At 35.7% G+C, this 27,934-nt stretch overlaps 1 protein-coding gene across 1 annotated transcript; it reads left to right on the top strand.

Moving 5' to 3' along the window:
* The first annotated feature begins 39 nt into the window (after positions 1-39).
* On the top strand, positions 40-27,681 carry LOC121419612 (lysine-specific histone demethylase 1B-like). Its single transcript, XM_041614071.1, has 17 exons — positions 40-148; positions 6,014-6,428; positions 6,935-7,024; positions 7,490-7,715; positions 9,818-10,007; positions 12,061-12,087; positions 13,863-14,047; positions 14,247-14,423; positions 15,928-16,137; positions 16,967-17,138; positions 18,645-18,772; positions 20,383-20,589; positions 22,059-22,175; positions 23,259-23,384; positions 24,729-24,854; positions 25,591-25,743; positions 26,429-27,681. Exons 2-17 carry the CDS (start codon positions 6,028-6,030, stop codon positions 26,510-26,512), a joined length of 2,619 nt encoding a protein of 872 aa, XP_041470005.1. The 5' UTR covers positions 40-148; positions 6,014-6,027; the 3' UTR covers positions 26,513-27,681.
* Positions 27,682-27,934: the final 253 nt, after the last annotated feature.

The following is a 27,934-nucleotide window of genomic DNA, read 5'->3' as shown; positions in this document are numbered from 1 at the left end:
ATAGACAAAATCGTAGATGCGCGGGATCGGACCGGACCGACGGACGCGCGCGTTGTGCTGCAGTTAGCGTGACCTCTGCTCTGCTGATACTCAACGTCGAGTCAATGTAGAATTGCATTTGCAACCAGTATTGTGCTTTCATGATAAGGTATTGTATGATTCATTTTATATGCGGAGTAGCTTCATGAATTTAAGATTCTGTTTAACTGCATGCGTTTATCAAACAATTCGAAATTTGGTCTTGAACACAAACATCATTCTTCGTCTTTGTTCGGCGATCACATTTTGTACAGCCCCACTCGTTAATTTATATGTTTGCATGGAAGTAGATGTACTAGCAGGGTGCTCGAGCTCAGCCTAGGCTTAGTCTAACTTCTAAGTTAGACAGCTGGCTGCTTTGAGGATTTTTTAAACATATTTTCATATCTCCTCGTACACAGACGACTCGCGCTTTGCAGCCGCCATTAGCATGATTAGAGCGTTCAAAATATAAAATCCTCTGAGTCTGATGAGGCTCATACTCTCTAGCTCTAGGCCTAAGTCACTCTAGTCTAGGCGACACCGCAATACTTACCCGTGTTAAGAAACTGAGACTCCACTCACGCGCATTTGGGCAGCCCTAGCTTAGAACTAAGCTTTCTTTCCGTAAAAAATCTTTATTCTTATGATTCAATAAATGTTAATGAATATATAATTACTCTTAAATCGGTACTCACCGGTTCTTTTCTTGAATTTTCTGCCAAATTCCCACGCTTCTGGCTTCAATTCTGCGATGGATTCTGTTGCCATAGACAGCTACACATGCAACTCTATTTATAAATGGAGCGCCCCTTACGAGAGTTGTTAATGCCGCGGAAAAATTGTTAGGCATTTTGGCCTGTGGTCAAGGCGTTCTTTTGTTCTATTTTTTTTATAGGTATGAGATCGAAATCACAGCGACTATTCACACTGTTCCATAATGATTCCGAAAGGAGGTGCAGCACCCCCCACCCACATGGGCGCAAATCCCAGGGGGACACTTCCCCCTAACCCAAAATAGTAGGGGCACATCAAATGTCCCCCTACTATTTTTGTTCTTTTATATATGATGGAAAGAAATAGGCCTACATCATTTAAATCGAAGTAAAACATGTATTTTGGACGAGACGACCTTCTTTTGGGGGTGATAAACCTTCCTTTTTTTTTTTTTTTTGTTAGTTTGTTTTTGTTTTTTTTTTTGCCTGTTTTCCAGCCCCTGGTCCCCTACCTTAGATTTCCACCCTTGCCTCCCACTACTCTTGATATTGTTTGCGAATCTGTTTTGTAAATTAAAGGGGAATTTCACCCTGATAAAAAGATGATGAAAATATGAGAAAAATCATTTCAAAATATCGATGAAGGTGTTATTTGACAAAAAATGGAGTTGATGAATTTAGAATGCTTGATTTATTGTGACGTCTATAACGAGCAGTTGCTCTATCCTAAATATAAAATGCCCAAATTTCCCATTTTTAATGGTCCGTAACGACCCACTTTTTTCTTTTTGATAACAAGTATGAATTGATATAGGCCTACTAAAATGTACCATAAAAATCATTATCATGTATTTCTTGACATTTCATTTACTTTTTTACCATAATAATAGCTGCTTGCAAAGGCCTACGCCGGCCGTCACAAAAAAACCCGGGGGGCCGGGGGGGCACTTACATTGACGAGTGGATACCATGCGCGACCAAAAAAAAACGTAAAAAGGATGTCCTTTTCACGATAGGGCACGTTACCTACGTAACGTGATAAGGGTGTCAAAAACACAAAAATAACGAAAAAAGGGTATCTATTAATTCGCTAGGAAAACCGTCGTGTTTAGGGTCTAATTTGCGGGGATGATAAAACAAAATCAAAATGTTTTATAAAGGATGTCCTTTTTGCTCCAACACTTCGTGTTTAGAGTCCGATTTGCGCGAGGTGTAGAAGGTGGGGTCGTACTAAACAAAATAAGGTAAAGCCGACGACCGAAGGACCCGTAACAACAAAACATTCCTGTACTTGTTTAGGGGTTCATTTCAGGGAATATTTGCCAAGAGTATCGTTTTGTTTCCAATACTTGTTAAGGGTAGGGTTTCACACGCCAATACTTGTTAAGGGGTGCATTTTCAGAATATGGAAATTACGTGTTTAGGGTGCTTTTCGAGACCCCATGGTCGCGCATGGTATCCACTCGTGAATGGAAGTGGCCCCCCCCGGGCAAAAAAAAAATCTTACCTTTGAAAAAGATTGGTGGGGGATGGATTTTCCTCGAACGCATACCAATTTTTTTTCTGCTATTTTCATAATAAACTTTAAATGAATTCAACTTTGCACTACTTAATTTTTTCAAAGACAAAATAACAAAATTACATCTCGTCATCATCACCACTATCATTAGCATCACCATCATCATCACCACAACCGTCACCACAACCATCATCATCACCAAGATAATTTTCATCATCGTCATTGCCATCATCATCTTTTTTTTTTCTTTTTTTTTTCCCCATCCCTTCTTCTTTTTTTTTTCTTCCAATATTCCTCCTTTTTTTTAGAGCGGCACACCGTCATGCTCCCTCACTGATTATCCGCCTCTATATGCTTGGTGTTGTATAAATTGGCGGATACCTGAATGAAATACTGAAGAGAAAATAAGGAAAGGGAAAAAGTAAGAAGAAAAAGAAGATGAGGAGAAGAAAAAAAGAAAGCCAAACAAATGAAACAAAACAATGTCAAAATTTCGTAATAAAGTCTTCTACATGTACGTCAGTTTAATAATGATGTTTTCATTGAAATGAGAACAAAAAAAAGAATTGAAACCATAGGCGGCGGAAGCGGGGACGTTCCCCCCTAAATTTGTTGTTGACCTTTTTTTTTTTTTGCTTGTCAATTTATTTTCCTACGTCCCCCCTAAAATGTTTGGGTTGAGAGCCTTTTTTTTGCTTGTCAAAATTTTTTAGGTTGTCCCCTCCTAAAATTTGGGGCTTCCGCCGCCAATGATTGAAACAGGACTACATTATAGTGTAAAGAAATAGAGGGAAGCTTCGAGACAATAAAAAGGTTGAAAAAGAAAAAAATGTGAAAACACAAAGCTCTCACAACATGAGCATAATAACAAATAATAACAAATAAGCGAGGACAAGTAGCTGAGGGACCCCCCCCCCAACTCTCTCTCTCTAGTTATCTATCTATCTATCCGACTCGATTATATAAGAGAAGAATTTACTAATCAAAATATTATGAGCAAAAAGCACGAGCTGATATTTTTTATGAATATTCAAAACTGATAGAGAGACGCAATCGAATTATTCGATTGCGACAAAATTGATGATCTGAGAATTTATTGTTTTTAGGAATTCATTAAAAGCATAAAGTTGATCAGCATTAAAATATGGCAGGCGCAACGCATGAGCTAAAGCTTTATAGGCATACACCGATAAAAAATTTTAAGTATTTTTGGTAATCATGAAAAAAATTGATATTTCATGAAAGAAAGCTCAAATCCCGAAGAGGAATATTCTTATGAATTGACTTAAAAAAAAACTGTGGTAAGCCCCATTTAATATTTGATTATAAGTCGAATAAAACAGTAAAAGCTGACAAACGTTCGCGTGATATTTGGCAACCTCCCCCCCCAAAAAAAAATAAATAAATAAATAAAAAATAAAAAAAAGTTTTTAACTATAATAATGATCGAAGGTAATTTTGTCTCGCGTAGAACTGGACAAATGAAAAAAAGATTGTCACTAAAAAAATGAAGGTAATTTTGACCCACGTAAAATTTGGCGAGCCCCCCCCCCCAAAAAAAAAAAGGAAAAAAGGTTTTAACAAGCAAAAAAAAGGCTAAAAAGGAGAAAGAAGAGACAAGAATAATTATGAACGAAATATCCCCATTACAAATAATGCTGTGATCATCATAAGGGAGGGGTCGCATAACTAATATGAACAACGTATTTAATTCCAAAATATTTACTACAAATCTCAATAGGGGGATCGGGCAGAAATGCTCACCCCCACCCCCACCCCCCCGATCCGCCACTGATTCCAATCAATAATGACATTTATCTGCAATACTGATACTTTGGAATCAAGATACTGAAGATTGATACGCTTTACATAAATTATGAACGTCTGACAAAAAGATAATCTACCGATCACCTGACCGATCAGCTGACCAGTTCGCGTATCACTTCGGAGTTGATCACTCGTCGCAGCTGTGTGGAACGCTCACCGAAAATCAACAAAAAGGGCCTGAAATGTAAGTTTAATGATAATATATTTTAATTTGAACTACTTAATTAATACTTTTAATGTATCCCCACCAAATGAAAGTCATATCACGTAACTCCAATTTGTATTAAGGCGTACATTTACCAAAGTCTTGGGTTGGAAATCAGAACAGCATTGTCTAACCCATATTTTTGGGTAATGTCGCCTATGAGGTCCATACATGTTAATGTTTGGACCTCATTGGTACTAGGAGTGGGCCTAAGTCTAAATGTTACCAAAAAAAAATTGAGAAAAGAGGTGTTTGCTTCATTACTAGCACCTAGGCTTGAGAATGCAATTATGATGACTTTTTAAAAGCCTGTCATATACTTCTTCATCATTGACGTCTTGACACTGTTCCCATAGTGTCTTAAGCGAAGAACAACAAAGATTTTTAATTTTATAACATGATCGCTCGAAATACGTTTATTTTATTAATTTCTACACCTTCCTACGCCTAATGCGTAGGAAGGTTAAATAAATATGTTAAAAAAAATGAAGGTTACTTACCTTACTGATGCCGCGTAGACCCCTTAATCCACATGTAAACAACGGAAATACAACAATAGCGTCGACCCTTGAACCGCTTATGACGTACTTCCGGCTAACGATGCCGTTTTGAAAAACCATTTATAGATAGAAATTATTATTTTACAAATATGAAAATTTATTATGTAATTATAAATCATTTGTTTGATACTAAAAATGTATTTGGTGAGTGAAACCAACGGGGTTCAGCGGAACAACCAATAAAACAGAGTCCGAAGCTTTTGGTCTAAGAGTCTAAGCCTTACATGCCTTGGGCTCAGCCAGGAGGCTCCTAAAGAGTAAATATCATTTACTAACGTATGCTTACTCTCTACGGAGCCAGGGAGTGCGTCCCATTCATGTGCGTGTGCCGTCATTTGTGTGCTGAGCAATACAACAACATAATATGGTGGCAGCGATATAGTCGAGGAAAATGTGAATGGCACAGCGGAAATGTAAAACGTCTCAATATTATTCTTTCTCAAGCTGCATGAATGTACCTACTCGGAGCATTCGTTTTTTAAAGTAAATTAACCAAAGAAACCACATTGAAGAAGATGAACATATAGGAGGACAAAGATGTTGGATTAAAGTCGAGTCCCTAGTTTTCCGCAAGACGGAAAGAAATATTAGAGAATTCTTGGAAAAGGATACGGAATTGGCGGAATATCACAGAAAACATGATTTTCATGCCTCAAATTCGATCATGGAAATTACTATCATGATAATCAAAGGAAAATACAATAATAAATATTCTATGCATAAGAGAAAACTCTGCCCATCAGACATACTAACATTAAGATTAAAATGAGACAAAACTATGTCTATAGCATCCAAAAGTTAGTTATGTTTGAAATATGAAACAGGTCTCTCCCATAAACTTTGTTCTGCTTCCCCCTCCCTCCCCTGCCAACCCTAGCCATCTGTTCTGTCGTTACAGTGTTACAATTTCACTTGCTAATGCACACATACATGTAGAGATTCAGCTTTCAACTGACATAATTTTCATAACACTGCCTCTCCGTTCAAGAGAAATATTGTACATATTTGTTAAACCAAATGAAATTTTAAGGGGGAAAAAAGAAAAAAACTCTACCTTTTTAAAAGGCCAGCTCAAAATTTATGAGATTGGACCCAATCCACATTGCACATTATGAACATGGATTGTCAACCCTCATTTCAATATTGATTTTTCATCTACTTATGTTAGGAGACGTATGATACATGATGTCTACAAGAATCAAAAGGAAACCAGCAAAGTATGCTGAGGATGATCCTCCAGCACCTCCAAAGAAAACCCCAAAGAAGCCCCCAGTATCATCCACCCCAGAAGTTGACCTGCCCCCCTCATCAAACACTCCCAAACTGACCACACCCAAGGTGGCCACTCCCAAGGTAGCCACTCCCAAGGTAGCCACACCCAAGGTGACCGCACCGAAACCAAGCAGTACCAAGGCAACCCCAGGCGCCCCAAGGTCTGGTGCCGGCAAACCTAACCAGAAGAAATCCCCAGAGGGGCAGAAGGAAAAGAAAGTTGACAAGGATGCTAAAAGACCTCTTCGGAGCTGTGAGAAGAGCAGATGTCCCGCTAAGATCCCACAATGCTTTGCCAAAGCTTCAGACAAGTGAGTACAGTATTTTTTATTTGATTTTCTAAAGATTTTTACAGGCTGGGATATGATGCTGATAATTTCAGCAATTTTTAGTGGGGTTGCATACATGTAGTTGTTTCCAATCATTTTAGGACTACATGTCGTTATAAAATCTAGAGCATAATTTGTCATTTGGTGAAAGACAATGAATAGGCCTGGCTCATTTATTTAGAGAAAATCCATCAAAGTTAGTTGTATAATACTTTTTTTTTAAGGCAAATCTGTTATTCTCAGTTTTGTACTTTATTGTACTTTCCTAGTTTCATTGTGAGGGAATATGTTTTTTTTTTTTATAACAAACTCTGTCTGCCTATAGCATTTTGTTTACTAAATCAGTTTCTCTCTGATTTTTTTCTTCATAATCATGTTTAGGCCTTTAGGCTCTGTATACTTATGCATGCACACAGAATCATAGCTGTATCTTATTTTCAATTGTCTAATTTATTACTGAGTGTAAACCTTTGATATTTTGTTTGTAGATGCGCTGGTTCTGGATATACAGCTCGATGGTATCATCTCTCAGCGGGAGAACATCACTGCAATGAATGCTTTGATTATTTCTACAGGAGGTTAGTTTGTTAATAGACCCATTTGTAAACATTGACCTGTTAAAACCCCCCCAAAAAAAAAAAATACAGAAACAACAAAAACAACTGTGTATACCCTTGGAGATGCAGCTCAAAATTCCTATTTTAATGTTTAAATTGAGAATTAAATATGAGATATTTAATAGCAGTTGCAGTAGAGATGGCAAAATCACTATTACCGGTACCGGTATTTTAATATAAGTTTCATATGTTGGAAGAATATCATGAAAAAGGATTACGCCTGTAATGCCTCCCCATTTAAGATTTCAAGAGCTAAAAATGTTGGGTTCTGACAAATTGGATGGAGTACCGTGCATGCTTTTCTATGTGCAAAAAAAAAATCAAACCGAACCCGCACACGTCGGACGGATACCGGTATTCCGTACGTTCCGACCCAGACCACATCGCTCTAAACTGTCGTATTATATTTCATCCATGTTTATTTAGTCATCGCCAAGGCTACCAGCGTATCTCAAACTGGAGGCGTGTTTGGGGCAGCAACGGGAAGACGGAGCCTAGTCTCAAATCCTACATGTCGGATAAAGTGCTTCCGTTCTGGCTTCAATGTACACAGACTGGCTGTGGCAAGTGGAGGGAGTTCCACTCTACAGAAACCATAGCCCTGGAGGTTATACAGAACTTTGTCTGTGGATTTGAGGCAGGAGCGAAGAAGGTGAGAATAGTAGTTTGATAATAATAGTACAATATGTGACCAGCATATATAAAAATAAATGAGTTTCTTTCTTGGAAACCACACATTCAGGATATATGTTCACGTATAAGTAGAACAGCTGGAATATTACATAAACTTAAATTTATTTTACCAAAATATACTATGATAACTTTATATAATAGTCTTGTTTTGCCACATCTTACGTATTGTAATGTCATATGGGGTAATACATTTCAGTCACATTTAAAGAAGTTAGTTATTGCTCAGAAAAAAGTGTTAAGAATTATTTATAATGCTCCATTCAATTATCATACTAATGAACTGTTTTTAAATTCAAAAATCTTAAAGATAAATGATTTGATAGATATGAGTGTTGCTAGATTTATGTTCAACTATAAAATGAATACACTTCCTGACGTTTTCAATAACATCTTTAAAACAAATGACTCTCACCATACATATCTAACCCGCAAAAATAAAGATTATCGTTCATTTCTAGCACGTAAATCCACATCTCAACAATCCTTACGATTTAATGGTCCAAAAATATGGAATAACTTATCACAAGATTTTAAAGAATGCTCAACAGCCACTACTTTTACAAGAAAACTAAAGGATTTACTTTTTCATAAATATAAACAATTTACTTTATTATAGGTGCACCCTTGAAATTTCAAAATAAATTAATTTTTAATGTTTTGTTTAACTTTTTGTTGTTTGTTTAAATGTCCTGTCTCACACTGTAGATGTAACATTTATTGTTTAAGTTGTACATACCATTTCTTTCCTGTTTTATGTCATTATTTTCCATATCTTATGCTTGTTATGGGCCCCTGGTGATAAGCTATTTGCTTCTTAAGGGGTCCACACCTTATGTATCAATTCCTAATTTAATTGTACATTTTGATTTGTAAATATATGTTTTATTGTTTTTACACATGAAGGTGAAATAAATGAAATGAATGAATGAACCCCCAAACCAACAATAGATTGCCTTAAAGGGATCGTCCGGGCTGGAGATATTTATATCTCAATAGATTGAGTAAGATTCACAAAGCAAAATGCTGAAAATTTGATTAAAACCTAATATGAAATTAGGTTTTATTCAATTTTTTTCTACCAAGAGCTAAAACAATTGGAATGACAACTGATTAAAGATAAATGCCAGTTGTGGTAATGATTTCAAAATAAGTTCGTACAGAATCCAATGAAATGACCACCAAAGTGTCTGTTTGTATAAATTAAAAAAATATGTGCCAAAGAATTCTGGAAGAAGTTGTGTAATTGCTTAGAAATTAGCAAATGAGCATGGGATTCGGGTCAAGCGTCAGGCTGACATTCAAAGCAATAATAATACACTGTCCCACATGCGCTTATCTGTGTTAGTGATCTTCAGTGTGAACATTTTTCAACGTAGATTTCAAGATTTCACAAAGTTTAGTTTATATAACTGTACCAGATTTAGATCCTCAATGATATAATGACAATTAAGCCTGGTTTTACAGACTTTCTTGTGAATACAGTGTTTACTGCAACTACTTTCATTTATCTCTAAGTGCATTAGTTATTTATTGCTGCAACTTACTTTATCGCAATGGAGACACATCATTTACACATTTATGAAAAAATGAAACTTTTATGGTTTCATGTAATAATATAAGAAAAAGGAAAGTGGGGATGTGACATCATCAGCCCACCTAATGAATATTCATGACGATGTGCATATAACTGTTTTCACAAAATATTGATAAACTTTAAAATTTAATATCTTTGTTATTTTTTATCCGTTTTTGATGAAATTTTCAGCATTTTACTCTATGAATTTTACTTTATTTATTGAGATATATAGCCTGGACCATCCCTTCAACACCAAATCTGATAGATGGCAATGTGGTAGTGCGAGTCTTTTGTGCATGATCTGACTGATTTGGAGGTGTGTTTTATACTGAACTCGATTGAAATTTAAGTGCGATTCCAAGTCATTCTTAGGCGAAACATCCCCCTGTTATATACAAAACACAGTGATATGCAAATGTGGGAGTCTATGAAATCACATGACAATCACATGACTAGTATTGCTATATTGTCATCCTCTTTAACAGGGCACACCATCAGATCACTGCAGTGTTCTTCAAGACCACAGAGTGGAGCAGACTTTTGATTTGGAATGGTTGTCTCTTCTTGTGATACCGCCCCTCCTCAAGAACTCTCCTGCTGCTCCTTTCCTCACATCTTACTTTCCTGATGGAGTCGGTCTCAGTGCATCCTGCCCCGTTGCATCGAGAAATGGAGGTAAGCTTCGCTATGCATTTAAAGACCAGGGCACGGTTTCATGAAGTTGTTTGTGAAGTAACGCAGACTTCACAAACAAGTGGCACATGTTCTTAGTTATTATTATGTCAGCTGCATACAGATTAGTGCTGTTATTGGTAAAAAAATTCTCTGTCGATATATCGGTAAAAGTATCTTACCAATATCGACAACTATCGACAAAAGAACATTTCATTAATAGGCAGGTTCGAATGCACTTTGGCAGTTTAGACAAGGCAGCATCCCGTCCACGTCGGTGCCGTAGCTTTAGGCTAGGCTTGGGCAACTCCGACAGATTGTGCACTGACTGTGTCAGTCCAACTTGTTTACTTTTCTGAAGTTACGAATATGGCGAAAGGACTAACACCCATACGAACTAAAAAGAACTAAATTTACCTGTGAGGCTGTTAAGTCACGATGTTGTTTACTAAATCTCTTGCTTTGGTAATAATATTCATGATTCCCAAATCCACCCGGGAAGCAAAGGCCAGCCTTCGGTGACGCGCTCGCAAACATCCAGCGCTGTCATTGATTGGCTGTATCCAGCCCAATGAATCACCACCTATCATTGCTGTCAAGTTCGTCAACGAATGAAACTTCTGTGGTGTGCGAGACAGCCTCATAGCAACAACATCGCTAACTGCTGGAGCAATTAGACTGTTATTACTGGGGAGTTCCCCATGTACATGTGCGAATGCGGAGGAACTTTACTGTACTACATAATAGCGGGTATTATCGACAAAGAGAGATAGGTTAACGATAATCGCCGAGTGGCAAAAAAACGCGATCATCGACAGGACTAGCGATAAAGAGGTTACCAATAACAGCACTGATATAGATATATCATTTTGCACTTGATAGGGTCACCAGGGCCCAGTCTTATAAAAAATTGCGATTGGTCCGATCAATCTCAAGTATATGGAAATTCATCAACGTCATATTCTTTTCCCTAGGAAATTTGCTTAATGTCCTTTGAAAACAAAGACAAGCATACTGCATTGTCAAGAAACAGGGAATGTATGAATATACATCTTTTCTAGAAAATATTTTGAACAAACATGGATTTTAGATATTGACATTGCTGGCTTTCCATAGTTGCGATTGATCAAATCAATTGTAACTCTTTGTAAGATTTGGCCCAGTCCTTCGGTAAAGTCATTTATAACTTATGAACAGCAAATGAAGGCCATTTCATGGATTTAAAGATGTAAAATGTGAAATTTTAGAAAGTTTTTTTATTTTTTTTTATTTTATTTTTTTTCAGGAGCGCGTACGACATCTTGTAAACTTATTGACGTGACCCAGGCCTAGTTTCACCACAGATTAATTAATAGCTAACACAGCTATTGCATATATACAATGTTAAGAAAAATCTACAATTTATCATACATGTATTGTAATGAATTGATTTGAGCTCCTCATGGAGAGCGATTCTGAGGAGCTCAATTGAGCTCCTCAAAAAAATAAGGAGAGCGATTTATTGAGCTCCACAAAATTATAAACGTGAAGGACTGAAAAGGGTCAATCATCTTTGTTGTTTTAAGATTTCCAATAGATTATTGAATGTCTTTTATCTCACAAAATTTCAGCCTTTAAACATCTCAATCAATTTTTAAGATATTGTACTATTATGGTATCAAAAAGTTGAATTCAATCACATTCTTTTGCAGATTTGATAGAAATATCCTTCAAACACATTTATCTGAATTTTGTTTCTATCCAACAATATCCATTCTGGATGGTTCATTAAAATGTTGATGATATGTTCGTTCCAAATCAGTAATCACATGGTCTTTTCAACAGGCTATTGGGACTGCCATGAAACCCATCTCCCTTTTCAATCTAAAAGTACTTTTGACAGAAAAATAAATATTTTGCATTTGATTTAATTTCAATAGGTATTTGAGTCATATCCAATGTTATGAAATTACAATGCTTATATGATAAAATTAATGAAGAAAATCATCTTTGTATTGTCTTTTTACATGTGGCTTTTATTTGTTATTCCTATCTGTCTTTCTCCATTTTTTTTCAGGTTTATCCGAAGGGGATGAATCTTTTGGTAAGTTTTGACTTAAAGGGGAATGAAACCTTTGGAATAAATAGCCTTGTGTAGAAACAGAAAAATCAAAGAATATAAAGAATAAAGAAAGTTTGAGAAAAATCGGACAAATAATGAGAAAGTTATGAGCATTTGAATATTGCAATCACTAATGCTATGGAGATCCTCCCATTGGCAATGCGACAAGGATGTGTGATGTCACTGATGAACAACTTTCCCTTTGGTGGACTATAAAATACCCTCAAAATGTCTCTTTGCTTTTTCTTACGATGATACAAACTCTTTATCCATTATGTATTCTTACAAAAATATGTATTACATGTCCTCATGTAGAAAGAACACATGATCTATGGATAGATGTGATGAAAGAGGCAATTCAAGTGAAATATATACTAAAGTAATGGGGAGAGTTGTTCATCAGTGACATCACACATCTTTGTCGCATTGCCAATTTGCTATCTCCATAGCAATAGTGATCGCAATATTCAAATGCTCATTATTTGTCCGATTTTTCTCAAACTTTTGTTGATCTGTTTCTTTGATTTTTCTGTTTTCACACAAGCTATCTTGTTCCAATGGTTTCATTCTCCTTTAAGTTTAAAAATTTTATGTATCTGTTAACAAGTGCCATTTGTATAATCACACTCTTTTGTATTTTTTCCTTTGTCATGTTCAACATGTGCTATTATTAATTGAAAAAAAAAAGGGTAGTGGTAGAGAAATACTCATTCTGTGCATGGTTATGATATGGGATGAAAAAATTCTCTGTGAATTATAAAGTGTCATGAAAAATAGACCTTGAAATCACTATTGTAAGGAAAGTGATTTTCCTTTTTTTTTCAAATTGTCTTTTCCATTTGGAAGCATCAATTTCAAACTTTATCTAAAGTCGCAGTTGTGTTTCGCCACAGAAAATATCCACACCAAAACCATGAATTCCATTTTGCAAGGTTAATTCATTGAAATCCCCCCCCCCCAATAAAAATGTAAAGAACCCATGCGGATTTTTCATATTTATTTCCAGCTAAATGGAAAATCACTGATCACTGTCCCTACTATTGGATGTTCTGTAAAAGCTTTAGTTAAGCTGTTGTGAATAAGAGACTCACTGGCATTTTTTCTGATGACAATTGATTCACTATGAATTACAGACTAATCCAATGACTAGCTTCAACCCTGGATTTAGGCATGTCTTTATGAATATTCATTAGGTTGGCTGATGATGTCATATTCCCACTTGTTTGTTTTATATTTTATTATATCAAACTACATTTTTTCAAAATGTTTCTACCAAGAACTAAAATAATTGGATTGACAACTGATTACGTGCATTAGTTATTTACTGCTGCAACTTATTTCATGATAATGGAGACACATCATTTACACATATATGAAAAAATGAAACATTTATGATTTCATGTAATAACATAAGAAAAAGGAAAGTGGAGATATGACATTATCAGCCCACCTAATGAATATTCATGATGATGTGCATATAATTGATTTAAAAAAAATATTGGTAAACTTTCAAATTCAATAACTTAGTTATTTTTTATCCGATTTTGATGAAATTTTCAGCATTTTGCTCTGTGAATTTTACTCTCTTTATTTGGATATAAATGTTTTCAGCCTAGACCATCCCTTTATTTGGACGAGCCTGCACCTGTTTTTAAAAAAATATGTCACAATATAAATAATGTGGGTCGTCATTATCATCAAGAAGGTACTTAACCCGGTACAGTTTTTCAATTGTTATGGTGGTTTTGTTTTATCAGCTGCAGGAGTGAGTCCCTACTTCCAGCCGTTCTACCAACCCGATGAACAGGGTAAAGCCCTGTGTATATGCCCCGATGTCATGGAGCATGAAGAGGTGGAGGAGTTTCCGGAGTTTGAAAGGGAACAGCAGATGTACCTTGCTCTCAGGAATCTGGTCCTGGCTCTGTGGGCGCAGAACTGTAAAGTAAGTATGTCAGTTAAACCTGCCTTAGCTACTACCGCCTGTGTAGAAGGCCACCCATCTAGCATCAGCTTACTAATGCTGATTAAATGTATGAAAACTAGACTCGTACCATGGAACTTCTGGCCAATATAAACAAATATTTTTTAGATATATTTGGACTTTGTTTCCAACGTTAGAGTGTTGATTCACTTCTTTGCAGGAATTCTTGACAGCTCATACCTGCACTCAAAGACTGGTTGTACGAGGCCTGGTGAGGATAAAGTGTGCGGAGATCCTGGAACCGATCGTGGCCTTCCTGACCCGCAAGGGACTTATCAACACAGGACTTCTCAGGGACCCTCCCAAAGAGCTCCAAGTCTGTCGAGATGTAGAGGTGGTAAGTCCTGGGACCGAAGCACAAACCAATCAATCATAGAACAAATGTTCATGATAGATTGCATTGACCATAACGTACAATCAGTCATGAAAATCAACCATACAATCGGTTTCTAAGGATTTTGTTGCGTTACCGTGGTTTTTTTTCTCAGAATTTTTATCTGTCATGTATTAAGATTTATGTATTATATACTATAATAATGATAATGATAATAGCCAATTTTTATATAGCACTTTCCCGGAATAGCTCAAAGGGCTTTACAGCATATTATTACCCCGGTCATTTCATTCATTTCAATCCTGCACAAAAAGTGCACAATTTCCACCTTCTGGGGAGCATTCATCGCAGCCTCATTGTGGCGCTGGCAAATTCAAACGTACATCTTCTGCATCCTACTGGGTACCCATTTAGTACCTGGGTCGAGAGTGGCAAAGTGTGGATTAATGCCTTGCCAAAGGATGCTAGATCGCTGTGGGATTTGAACACAGGACCTTCTGTTTACAAGGCAAGAGTCAGAACCACTACACGACTATACAGAATCTATACTATACAGAATCTTGCTCTTGGATTGGTCAAAAATCAATCTCTGATTAATTGTACTTTCCCCATCAACCCTCACCCATGGTGATAAAAGTTTTTGAGTTATTAATGATTTTTAATATGTGCAGAATAAAAGTATATTGCCACATGATGATTGGGTCCATCTTTTTCCCCATCACATGCAATGATGTTAAAATAAAAAGGAAACCATAATTTTCATATCAAATTTTTTTCTTGATGAGAAGTATGAATATTATTTTGTATTATAGTAGTTTCAGATTAGTGGGAAATATGAGCGTATAATCACCTCTTGATTTCAGGTGACGAGATGAACTAGCACTTCCCTGGCAAGCTGAATGTACATCCTGTCTTTCTTCAACTTTGCTTTTGAAAGATAGCTAGATCAGTTTACCTTGGAAGTAATAGATTATGAATCACAGTGATAATTGGCTTAAAATTTCAAGATCATATTACAATGTGCATTATCAACAAAAAAAGTTGTAAGTGATTTGCTTATGTGTGTGTGGTTTTTTTTTCATAAATAAATTTTTATTTCATGTTCCATTTGCCATTAGAAATTTGTAATTAAATTTAATGGCCCATATTCTGAAGTTGGGTTTAACTTAAACTCAGGTTTAAAGTTGTGGTTTAAGTATGGATAGCTAATTGTTACATAGATCACTAACAGTAGAGATATGATATTTCACCTCATTTGGCTCTCAAATCATTCATAATTGTGTAGGAAGTATAAATAGATGAATATCTTCACCATCGATGAATCAGGAAAGAGCGAAGTAAACATAAGACACATACAACTTAATAAAAAATTTGACACTTTTGGCTTCCCATAATTTTAGCACAGAGATAGACCATGGTCTAAGTTAAACCCGACTTCAGAATACAGGCATATGTGTTCATGAATCTCTTTTTTTCAAATACACCTCATAAACATGTTATTTGACAGGGCAAAGTAATAGTCATTGGAGCTGGAGTCGCGGGATTGTCCGCAGCCCGTCACCTGACCAACCTGGGTTGTGATGTCACAATGCTGGAGGCTCGGGACAGGATCGGAGGAAGGGTGTGGGACGACCACTCATTAGGCTCCTGTGTGGGTAAAGGAGCTCAGATTGTCAATGGATGCATCAATAATCCCATTGCACTCATGTGTGAACAGGTTAGTTAGTAGGCTCATCTCATTCAGGCAACCTTTTTTTTTTTTATTTTATTAGAAATACATTGCCCTTTTCTCCCTGATTTCCAGGGCCATATTTAGACTTAGTAAAATCTTTAACATTTGAAAACGGACAGTTGTTTTGGTCCATTCGACGATCTCATTTGTGCTCACACCAACGAACTGCCATCTGTAATGGTGATAGGATGGTGTACAAATTTCAGAATTTCAAAAATAAATTCTTGTATAAATGTCAGAAATTTATAAATGAATAAACAGAAAAGACTATTATTCTTGTCAAGTGTTATTCTGAAATAAATTAAACAGTTCAGAATACAAGTCGTATTTTTTTCATAAGTTACATACTATAATTTTTTAATTCAATAATTGATACTATTTTTTATATATTAATATTATATTGATTATTCATTACTGATTATTGTTTATTTATGATTATCTAATATTATGACATACATGCCAACTGATCCTATTGAAATAGAATATTCCTACATGTATTTTGGGGGGAAAGGAAAATTGCCAATTAACATGTGCTCCTATTTTTGTGAAAATGTATGTATTATTTATTTTCTTATATTGTTTATGCTTATATCATCTTATATTGTTTTTTCTTTGCCAAATAGATATTAATAATACATTAATTATAAACAGGACATTTAAGAATTTTCCTACATATATATCTGGAAATTTCTCAGTAATTTTTTCCTTGACTCTTCATTTTTTTTACACTTACAGTAGGCAAGTATCATATTATTGATAATTTATTATTGATATTGTCAATTGATTATTTTGTATATGTATTTATCATTTACAGGGCGGTTTCAAGCTTCGTAAGATGCATGAGAGGTGTGACCTGCTGGGAGAAGGAGGGGTAGTGACCGATTCACACGTAGACAAACGGGTCGAGTTTCATTTCAATGCTATGTTAGATGCCATCGCTGAATGGAGAAAAGACAAGTTCTCAAGCTCAGACTCGCCGCTAGGAAGTAAGTACATATGTGAGGTTTGATCATCATTTTTCGCGCACCATATTGTCAGATCTGACATCTTTCCTTGATTTTGATTGGCTAAGAAACACTATTACTGTGGTAACTGTCAGATAAAATAGTCACATAAAATTTATAAGGGATTTGGCTGGATGTAGGCGATAAAATGTTTAATACACGCAGCTGCCTCCCCAGTGGTAGCTACACGTAATCTATTGTAGTTGGCGTACGCTTACACAATTTCACTGCTGTCAGCGCAATTTTATAGGTGTTTTTTATGGATGTGCGTTGCTAAACACTTGGAGTAATTTGCTTGCTTGCATTATCGAGGATTGTGTCAAGCAGGTCATGGATTGAAAGAGAATGTTGCAGCATACTACAGACCAACAGATTTGAGTTTCAAAGGTTGATGTGTCGAGTAATGTCATGCTATTGGTTGGTTCTTTGATATGTGATCCCATGGGGGTATCGTGGTCGTGTGGTCATGACTAGCGTCTTTCAGTACGAGAGACGTGGGTGCAATTCCAAACCATGGCGTGTTTTCCAAGAAATTTATCCACATTGTGCTGCACTCGACCCAGGTGAGGTAAATGGGTACCTGGAAGAAGTTCATACCTTGACACTCATGAGCATGTAATAGCTGCACTGCTTAAGCTAGTTCTGCTTATTTTTGCTGCATAACTGTAGAGCGCTTAGAGACTTCTTATAAAGTATCCAGTGTTAAGTGCTGTGTAAGTAAATATGGTAATGATTATTATTATCATTATTATTATTATTATTAACATTATTATTATTCTAATTATTATTATTGATATTATTCTAATTACTATTATTGTTGTTATTGTTATCATTATTCCTCTAAACAGCATCAAGTCCGTATTTTTTCTTGAATAACTTTGCTCTAACAAAAAGCACCAAGTAATTTCAAGTGCAACTGGGAACTTTACACTACTAATGTCCAAGAGTCTTTCTTATCAATCTGGTTGTACGCAAGATAGCTGCCTTCTGAATGTCATACATCCGAAGGTGAGGAGAGATCTTGGTTATGCAGGCTTCCATTCCCTTCTTCACCATTCCTGAGTGACCAATGATGACTGGGGTGACCTCTGCCTTCACGTTCCACATCCTCTCGATCTCAATCCTTAGATCTTTGTACTTGAGTCGTTTGTCTCTTTCCTTTACAGCAATGTTGATATCATGGGGAACAGAGACCTCAATGATATTTACTACGTTGTTGTCTCTGACAATGATGTTACTACGTTGTTGTCTCTGACGGTGATGTCCGGCTTGTTGCAGTTGATGGTTCTATCCGTCAATATGGCACAGTTGCAATATATGGTGCTATTTTTGATCGTGGTGATCGTTTGTGGCAGATGTTATTATTATCATTATTATTATTATCATTATTATTATTTTTATTATTATTATTATCATTATTGTTATTATTAATAGTAGTAGTAGTATTAGTATTATTATTGTTATCATTGTTATTATTATTATCCTCAGAGAAAATCATGGAGATGCACCAAACGTTCATGGATGAAACCAATTTAACATTCACAGAGGAAGAAGACAAACTCTTACAGTTCCACATCAGTAATCTAGAGTATGCGTGTGGCAGTAATCTAGCAAAGGTTCGTAATTTCCTTCTTTAAAGGGAAATGAAACCTTTGGAACAAGTGGGCTTGTGTGGAAAGAGAAAAATTCAAAGAATAAGATCAAATAAAGTTTGAGAAAAATCAGACAAATAATGAGAATATTTTGATCACTAATGCTATGGAGATCCTCCCTTTGGCAATGTGACAAAGGTGTTTGATGTCACAGGTGAACAACTTTCCCTTTGATGGACTTTAAATACCCCTCCAATATGTATCTTTTTGCTCTTATGGTGATACAGACTCTTTATCCAAAATGTATTCTTTGAAAATCTATATTACATTTCCACCTATAGTAAGAATACATGATCTACTGAGAGAAGTGATAATAAAAGGCAGTTCAAGGGAATTATATACAAAAGTAATGGGAAAGTTGTTACATCACACATCTTTTTCACATTGCCAACTGGAGGATCTACATTACAATAAATATCTTAAACTTCAAATGCTCATAACTTTCTTATTATTTATTCAATTTTTCTCGAACTTACGTTGATCTGTTTCTTTGATTTTTCTGTTTTCACACAAGCTATATTGTTTCAAATGTTTCATTCTCCTTTAAGATGAAAAAACATTGGATGAGACGTTGAATAGGGTCCGGACATAGACTCTTTTCGTTAAGGTACATTAATTAAATTGGTGCATATATAATGTGATGTGAGAGTTTTTAGGGTCAGATCACTGCACAATCTATTATAATTAGGAATGTCATTTTCTAGAGGAAAGTAGAAAATGCTTCTTTTCTTGTATATTTTCTATCATATTTTCTTCCATAGCAAACACTTTATATGTACAAAAGACTTCATTTTGAATGAATATCCCAAGCTATATTTCAATTTAAAGTAGAATCTTGGGATAATGATAACAATGACGATGATGATGACAATGATGATGTAGGTGATGGTGATGATGAAGATGTTGAATATGACAATAAAGGTGATTATGATGAGAATGAAAACGATGATGATGGAAATAAAAATGATGATGATCAGGATGAGGAGGTTGATAATGAGGAGGATGACAATGATAAAGACAGTGATGACAAAAACAATTATTTCTATGAACATTTTATAGGCAATTTGTTCATACAAACCACACAACTTGCACTTGTTTGTATGCTTCGTTTTAATGATCAGCTGGGGTTGGATTTCCTCGATCATAGTCATTAAACATTGCTCTAACAATGTTGGTGGTGATATTTTTTTCATTTGATTGCTAAGAGAGCATGAAAGCAAGCAATCAGTTAAGGCCCCCTGAGCAACCTGTGTTTCGTAACACAAAGGTTAGTGATTGATCGTGCGCTTGATTTGCATGATTGCTTGTACATTGTAGTCAATGCAATCAATCTTAGAAAATTGTTCTACGATCGTTGCTAAGCTTTGTGTTACGGCCCACCGGTATTGAGAGTAAATGCTGTACCAAAAGTGCAATAGCATACCCAGTTAAAATCGAACCCAGGTCACGGGATTTATGTCCATGACAAAGTGATAAAACACAAGTATATTTTCATGTCCTCTATTAAACAGATGAATTTTAATTCATCCATACCCATGCTACTCACTACTACACTGTCTTCATCTTCTTTCCAGGTTTCCTCCCTGCATTGGGATCAGAACGAAGCCTTTGCCCAATTCGCTGGAGACCATTGTCTCCTGAAAGAAGGCTATCAAGTTGTCTTTACCGAACTTGCCAAGGATCTTGATGTAAGACTACAGCATCAGGTCACCGCTGTGGATCATTCATCGGATGATATCGTTGTGACAACCAAGGATGGTCAGACATTCACAGCTCAGAAAGTAAGTCAGAATATCGACAAGTTTTCACAGATTCTTGTCTCTTCTGCCATTGCTGGCTTTCCATAGTATAACTTGGTTATATCTCAATCACAGTCACTTTGACATGGAGTCCAGGGCCAGTATTCAATTTGATACTTACGGTATTCCAGAATATTAAGTATTATATTCAGTGTTCTGCTTAAAGTGATTGGTTAACATTTGTTTGACTTTTTAAAAATCTGAGCTAGAAGGTCACACTTGTCACCTGTGTCTGTGATATGTTCCAAAAATGAAGCCCAGAAAAAATTGTGTTCGAAAATGATTATTTAGTGCTTCAAAAATTGAAATATAAAGTGACCGGAAACACCATCTTAATTTCATCCCATACACTTATGTGTACTATTTAGGTGTCTATAAGACTCTTATTTACAAAATCGGGGTTTGCTTTGTAGTTTTAGCTTTTCATTCTCAATAATGGTTGTTTTCAGGGTTTATTAGTTCTAACACTTGCACTTTTACACATGTTTCATCTTGGTTTGAGAATTTTTTAAATCGGCTGCTCACAAAGTTAAACAATACCTTTAAGTAAACATTTTATTATTCAGTTTCCTCTTCTTTTGGGGTTAAGTGTTTTTGCTGAAATATAAAACAGCCCCCTGCCTGTCTAGCTCACATGAAGTTTACAGACATATCATTCTTGTGCGTAATAAAACATTCTGCTTACAGGTGGATACATATATCGCACAAGATTAGGCTTCTATGTGACATCACAATGGGTATTAATAAGTGTTTTGCTTAAAGTTGGCTTGATTAAGAAAGAATACTTTAAAAAATTATTTAAGCAGAAGTATAAGCATGCTGCTTATCCAAGTAAAATGTAAGGTAATTTACTTAGTGGATAGTTTTATAGTTTTAGACATACATTAATAACTTATTGTCAGTTTCATTTGATTTTCTATATATTTCCTATAATGCCTTAAATAATTAATTGCTATCATTTCAGTGTCTTTTTATCAGTGAATGAATTATACAATTAGTAGTTTTATAATTAGTAACTATCGCCTTGTGATAACTTTTTGTCAGTTTATTCATATTATCATTTAAGTAAAATATTTGTTTATTTATGTTACCAAAAATTAATATCTTTGACTCAGATTTTGACTTCATTTTCATGTATGATATGATGATTTTTGTTGTTCTTTGTGTTATCATCTGGTCATTTATGAAAAACAGTTTTATGCTGATCTTGTGTACCTGAATAAATATGTTCTAATAAAATAAAATAGAAATACATGTAAAATTATTGCTCTGAATTGAATACCTTCCTTAGGGGCCTGGCTTACAAAGGGCTTGTTATGAATGTTTAGATGGCTTTTTACTGTTGTGATTGAAAGGATCATTCATAATCACTTGTGAGACAGGGCCCGTATCTAAATAGATCTCCTTATTTTAGAATATCATTTTATTCCTTTTTTTTGTGTATGATTCAGGTGTTAGTGACCATACCTCTAGTGTTGCTGCAGTCGAATGCAATCAACTTCACACCGCCTCTACCTGAAGACAAAACAGAAGCAATAAATAGTTTAGGAGCTGGGATCATTGAAAAGGTAAGGGATAGTCTTGAATCCTGTGTCCGTGGAAACTCCTGGGCCCCGTTTCATAAAACTTGTTATAATAACAAATAAGCAATAACACTTAAAGACTACTTGAATCCTTTCATCTGATTGGCTGATTGTAAATTTGTTACAGATATTATGCATTTGTTATTATAATAAGTATTTATGAAACAGAACCCTGGGGTCCATTTCATCAGACTTGTAATAACATATGTGTGATAACGATTAAAAGCTACTGAAATACTTCAATCTGATTGGCTGATGATGAATTTGTTAAAGAAATTGCATATTTGTTATAACAAATCTTTGTGAAACAGGATCCTTTTCAATCAGTTTATCATACCTTTTGGAATCAGCCTAGGAAGTAGAGGGTGACATGTGATTTTGCCTTCATCATAGCTGAAATTTACCAAATGGCGTGCCTACGTGCCACCATCTTTTCTAGGGTCGCCCCAAGCTATAATGTGATCTACTTCTCTGTGTATACATGTACCAGATTCTAGATCCTGCTTCTGAAATTCCATTAGAGGTTTATCAAGCATTCCATCTTTAGCTCACTCATCCAGGGAGTGGACGACTGTCTTTTTTTCAAGCCACCCCAAGAATTGCCACAAACGATGTCACGTAATTGAGGTTGCCCTGTTGAAATTCCAATTAATATAGTGACTTTTAGATATCAGATCTTGTGAAAAATTAGTGTTTGTAACATAAATCTGACAGGAATAACGATTTTTTTTTGCAAAAAGCTGAAAGTGTGAAAGGGCCTAGAATCTAGTATAGGCATAGCAGATGTAGATTACATTGGACTTTGTGGAACAAAATAAATGTACAATCTCTCAGCATGGGAACAGTTGAATAATGATGAAAAAATGTTTTTTACCGGTAAGTTTAAACATTGCGAAATTGGATGGAAAATATGAGTTTTAGAGATTTGTTAACTTACTTTACTTATTCAAAGGTTTGCAGCTCTGCAATAGGCATCAATTTACAGTTTGTATATTAACCCCTTTAATGTAATTTGATTTTAGTATGATACACACATGGGTTAAGTTATTGTTTTCCATCTTTTGACAGATTGGGCTGCAGTTTCCATCCCGGTTTTGGGAGAAGAAAACACAAGAGACGGACTACTTTGGTTACATTCCAACAGATCCAGCAGACAGGGGGTTCTTCTCAGTGTTTTATGACATGTCAAATGAGGTAAGTACATATTGTATTTGGTTGCAAATCTGTCATTTTTATACGCCCGTCCTAGATGGGACATTTTATGGTATCACGCTCGGTGTCTGTCTGTATGTCTGTCCGTCTGTTAACTTTTCCTTGTAAACTTGATAACTTCAATTTAATTTGAAGGGGAATCCAACCTAAATAAAAACTTGTTTTTATAAGGAAAAGAAAAATCAGACAAGTTGACAGGTGAAAGTTTGAACAATATTGGACAAACAAAAAGAAAGATATGAATTTTTAAAAGTTGTAAATATTGGTAATCACTATACCCATGGAGATTTCAAATTGGCCGCATATGGGATGTCATAGTGATGTAAGGCAAGGACTACTCTTCCATGTACTCCAATACATATTATGGCTAAAATGTCATTTTTCCCAAAAGTTTTATTTCAAATTATATTTTTCTTTCATGAGGACATAAAACAATATACTACATGGGTTATATTTAGATTACTGCCCCAGGGGAATAGGTACTTAGGAGAAAACCACAAATCCCTGATAATAAAGTACATGGCCTATGGGAAAGTTGTCCTTGCCCCTTGTCATAATTTACTTACCCAGTTGCCAATTTGAAATCTACATAGTACTAGTGATCTCAATTTTAAAGCAGCTATAACTTTCTTATTGCTTGTCCAATTTCTTTCAAACTTTCACCATTCTATTTAATTTATTTTTCTCCTTCCCAACACAACATTTTATGGCCAAGGCTGGATTCCCCTTTAACCTAGGCTCATATGATCTGGTGTGTATGATATTAGCATGGATCCCAGGAAACCTAAAGATTTTGAGGTTAAAAGGTCAAGGTCAGAGTGACATGTTTTCATTTTGCCCTTTTGCAGTCCTTGTAAACGCGATAACTTTAGTTTAACTTAACCTAGGCTCATATAATTTGATGTGTATGATACAAGCGTGGATCTCAGGAAGGCTATTGATTTTGAGGTCAAAAGGTCAAGGTCACACTGACATATTTTCATATTATCCCTCTGCAGTCCTTGTAAACGTGATAACTTCAGTTTAACTTAATATAGGCTCATATAATTTGGTGTGTTATGATACTAGCATGGATCCATGGAAGCCTCTTGATTTTGAGGTTAAAATGTTCAAAGGTCAAGGTCACAGTGATTTATTTTCATCTTACCCTTCTGCAGTCATTGCAGGTGGACCTGTGCGCTATATAAGTAGCCACCATTATTATTATTATTATTACGAAAAAAAAATAGAGAAGAGAAAGGAAAAGAGTAGAGATATAAATAAATGCAAAAATCAAAGAACAAGAAGTCCATGATGTTTTTATTTTATGTATGTTTGTGCCATCAGAACACAGAGAGTAATGTCCTGATGTCAATAATCAGTGGTGATGCAGTAGAGAAGCTGAAGACGATGACAGAAGAAGAAGTCATGGAGAAATGTTTATCATGTCTCAAGAAACTCTTCCCTAAACAGGTATGACTCTCATAATAATTATCTGAAATATACTGCTGATAATCTCATTATTTTTTTTGCATTAATATTGCCCCACCCCAAATGTATTATTAGTTTCATATTTCTTTATGCTTTGAATATACTATTTTTTTCCTTTCTCATTGAGTATTGATGTAGTTATTGTTTTCTATTGTGTTTATTATCTGTAACAGATTTGTATAATCAAGGCCATGCTTCAGATCAATCCCGGGCCCCGTCTTACAAAGAGTTACGATTGATCCAATCAATCATAACTATGGAATCCATCAGTGTCATATTTTTTTCGATAGGAAATTTGCGCAATGTGCTTTGTAAACAAAAACAAGCACAGTGAATTTTTAAAGAAAACAATGAATGCCTGAATATACATCATAGCTAGAAAATATCTTGAACAAACATGAATAATAGATCGAGGTCAGTTGTATCTAGTAATCTGGAACAATTTTCTATTGCCAAACGATGGCTCTTTAACACAAGTATTTGCAATCCATTGCAAATATGAGAGTAAACTTCTGCTTGCTTACTGGTCAGTCTCTAGAATAGAAAGTTGATGCAACAAAGAACTTGGTTGGCTATTGCCATCTTGTGATTGATTTCAAAGATTTGTGTGAAGGGATCCATGAATTAGATTGGCTGAAAGTGAATTGGCTATAGAAATTGTGCATTTGCTATCATAACAAGTCTGTATTTTATGATTAAAACTTTGGTGTTCTTGCAGACGGTACCCAACCCCACCAAGTACTTTGTAACCCAATGGCATAAAGACGAGTTCGCTGGTATGTCATACAGTTTTGTAGCATCGGGTGCAAGCGGAGAAACATACGATATCCTTGCCGACTGCGTCGATGACAAAATATTCTTTGCAGGAGAGGTTAGTACTGGTAGGGAGTGTTGCAAGAAAAGATTTGCAATCAATTGCAAGTTTCTGATACAAATTAACAAGTAATGGATCTATTTTAAGTAAAGCAGAGCAATTTATTCTTGTTGGTGCATAACATCAATTAATTACAAATTTTTAATGGTATCAATTAATTGCGATTGATTTTGGGAACTTAAATTGACTTGCAATCAGTTGCAAGTTTATATGGCAGGTGTTTCATGAAGCATCTTGTCAGTGATAAATTTGTTCTCAGCCAATCAGATGCAAGTATTTTAATAGCTTATAACAGTGGCAGGTGAAAATGTTCAACTGATGTGACTTCCCCCCACCCAATTTTTTATGATTCATTTGAATGTAATATTATGTGAAAAAAAAAGATATTCTGAGGTTAGTGACAAAATGCTGAAGACAGATCATATTTTTATATACCAGTATATAGCTCCAGTAAATAAGATCAATAATAATAAATTGGACTTGTACCACACCACATCCACTCTGTTATTTGCTCAACGCTTTTTTTCAAGAAAATTGCATAACCAGTTGATAGTTGGATGTCGAAGTGACAAGTAAGCCCAGAACATTTAAACATATGCTTGCTTGGGCGACTCAGCCGGGGGTTTAATGTTAATCTTATACATGATACCAACTCATTGTGTTGCTTTTCTCCTTCACACAGGCAACAAACCGAAGTTTTCCTCAGACAGTAACCGGAGCATACCTCAGTGGAATCAGAGAAGCAAACAAGATTATTGCATTATGATGCAGTGTATGAATGCACCTTAGATGTGATAGTGACTTTTGACCATTTTGAGTGCATGTTTGTTGGCGTGTTCACATGTCAGAGAAAACACATGCTCCGGTTATCATATGCATCTGATCACGGTGAGGATTGAGTTGTGGTAACATGCCATCTCATCAAACAAGTCGAGCTGAATAATCATGCCAAGGTGGTCTGCCAATGACATCATGGAGAGGCAGTCACGTTTCAGATCTCGTGTGAATGCATCGTGTTCATTGATGATGATATGTGTTGTGAAAGATGGGCCTGTTCACACTAGATCGTAGTTGGGTTTCGACCAACAGTTCATAGCTCGGAGGATTTCCCCAAATCGGTGTCGTCTTTTGCATGCAACCTCATCTTCCAAGTGATGACAGCGACAGGTCCTATTTGAATAGTTCATGATCTTAATTAGTTTTAGATGATGACTTGTAGCGCAGTCAATGGAATGGTAAATCATCATCATCTACTGTAGTCCCGTACCTTTGGAAAAGGGTCAGGATTGTTGACCTCCATTGCCTTTTGTAATGTAAATACACTATTCTGAATATCATTCTCCAGATCAGTGAGTATCACCCAACAGTACTGCAGATTATCAACATCGATGATTCAGAAACCTTTGCATGAAATTAAATTTTAGTATACTGGTTAATAAGAAGACATTTGAAGATCTTGGATAAACTTTTATTCCGGTTTTAATCCTAAATGCTTTGCAATTCAATTTATTCAAAATAAAATACCTTGTACATAAAAATGTTAGCAGATTATTTTTCTTACACAACTGTTAACAATTAATCTTGATGTAACGATGTAGAAAATAACATATCTATATGATAATTAGTGTTCTATTACCTTCAAGAACAATTTGTATTCTTTATGATAAACCACAAGCATCATTATTAATACCCCGTCTTCACAGACACTTTTCTGACCGCCCTATCCCCATAAAAGCAGGGCGAAAAAAAAATCCCCCTTCCTGCTAAGACGCTCCCTCTGGGAGAAAAGCGGGACTATATCGGAAAAGATTTTTCAAAATTTCAGCCTGCTCCAACAAAGGTGGATGCGGGGTAGAAAAACAATTCAACCCAGCTAATACCCTGTAACATGTTCTGGGAGAAAAGCGGGATTGTGTCAAGAAGGATTTTTCGGGGTGTGGTATGTCCGAAAAGCTCAATATTGCGCAAAGACTTGTACAAAGCGCGCCTTATAAGTGCACGATCAAACAGAGAGATTGGGTTGTTTACAAATATGTTGCCATTTTGCTATTATAACCTTTTTTATTAACTTTGCATGTAACCTTTATGGGTAGGATTTCAGCGAGTGTCGTCTGTTAAGACGGCGCACGGAGGATACCACCCGTGGTTTTATCACTTCGTTGAGGAATTCTACCTTGCTTTTCTACCT

Source organism: Lytechinus variegatus, chromosome 1 (genome assembly GCF_018143015.1).
Source record: "Lytechinus variegatus isolate NC3 chromosome 1, Lvar_3.0, whole genome shotgun sequence".
Classification (NCBI taxonomy): Eukaryota; Metazoa; Echinodermata; class Echinoidea; order Temnopleuroida; family Toxopneustidae; genus Lytechinus; species Lytechinus variegatus.
Note: the sequence above shows the minus strand (reverse complement) of the source record. Positions and strands in the feature narration are given on the sequence as shown.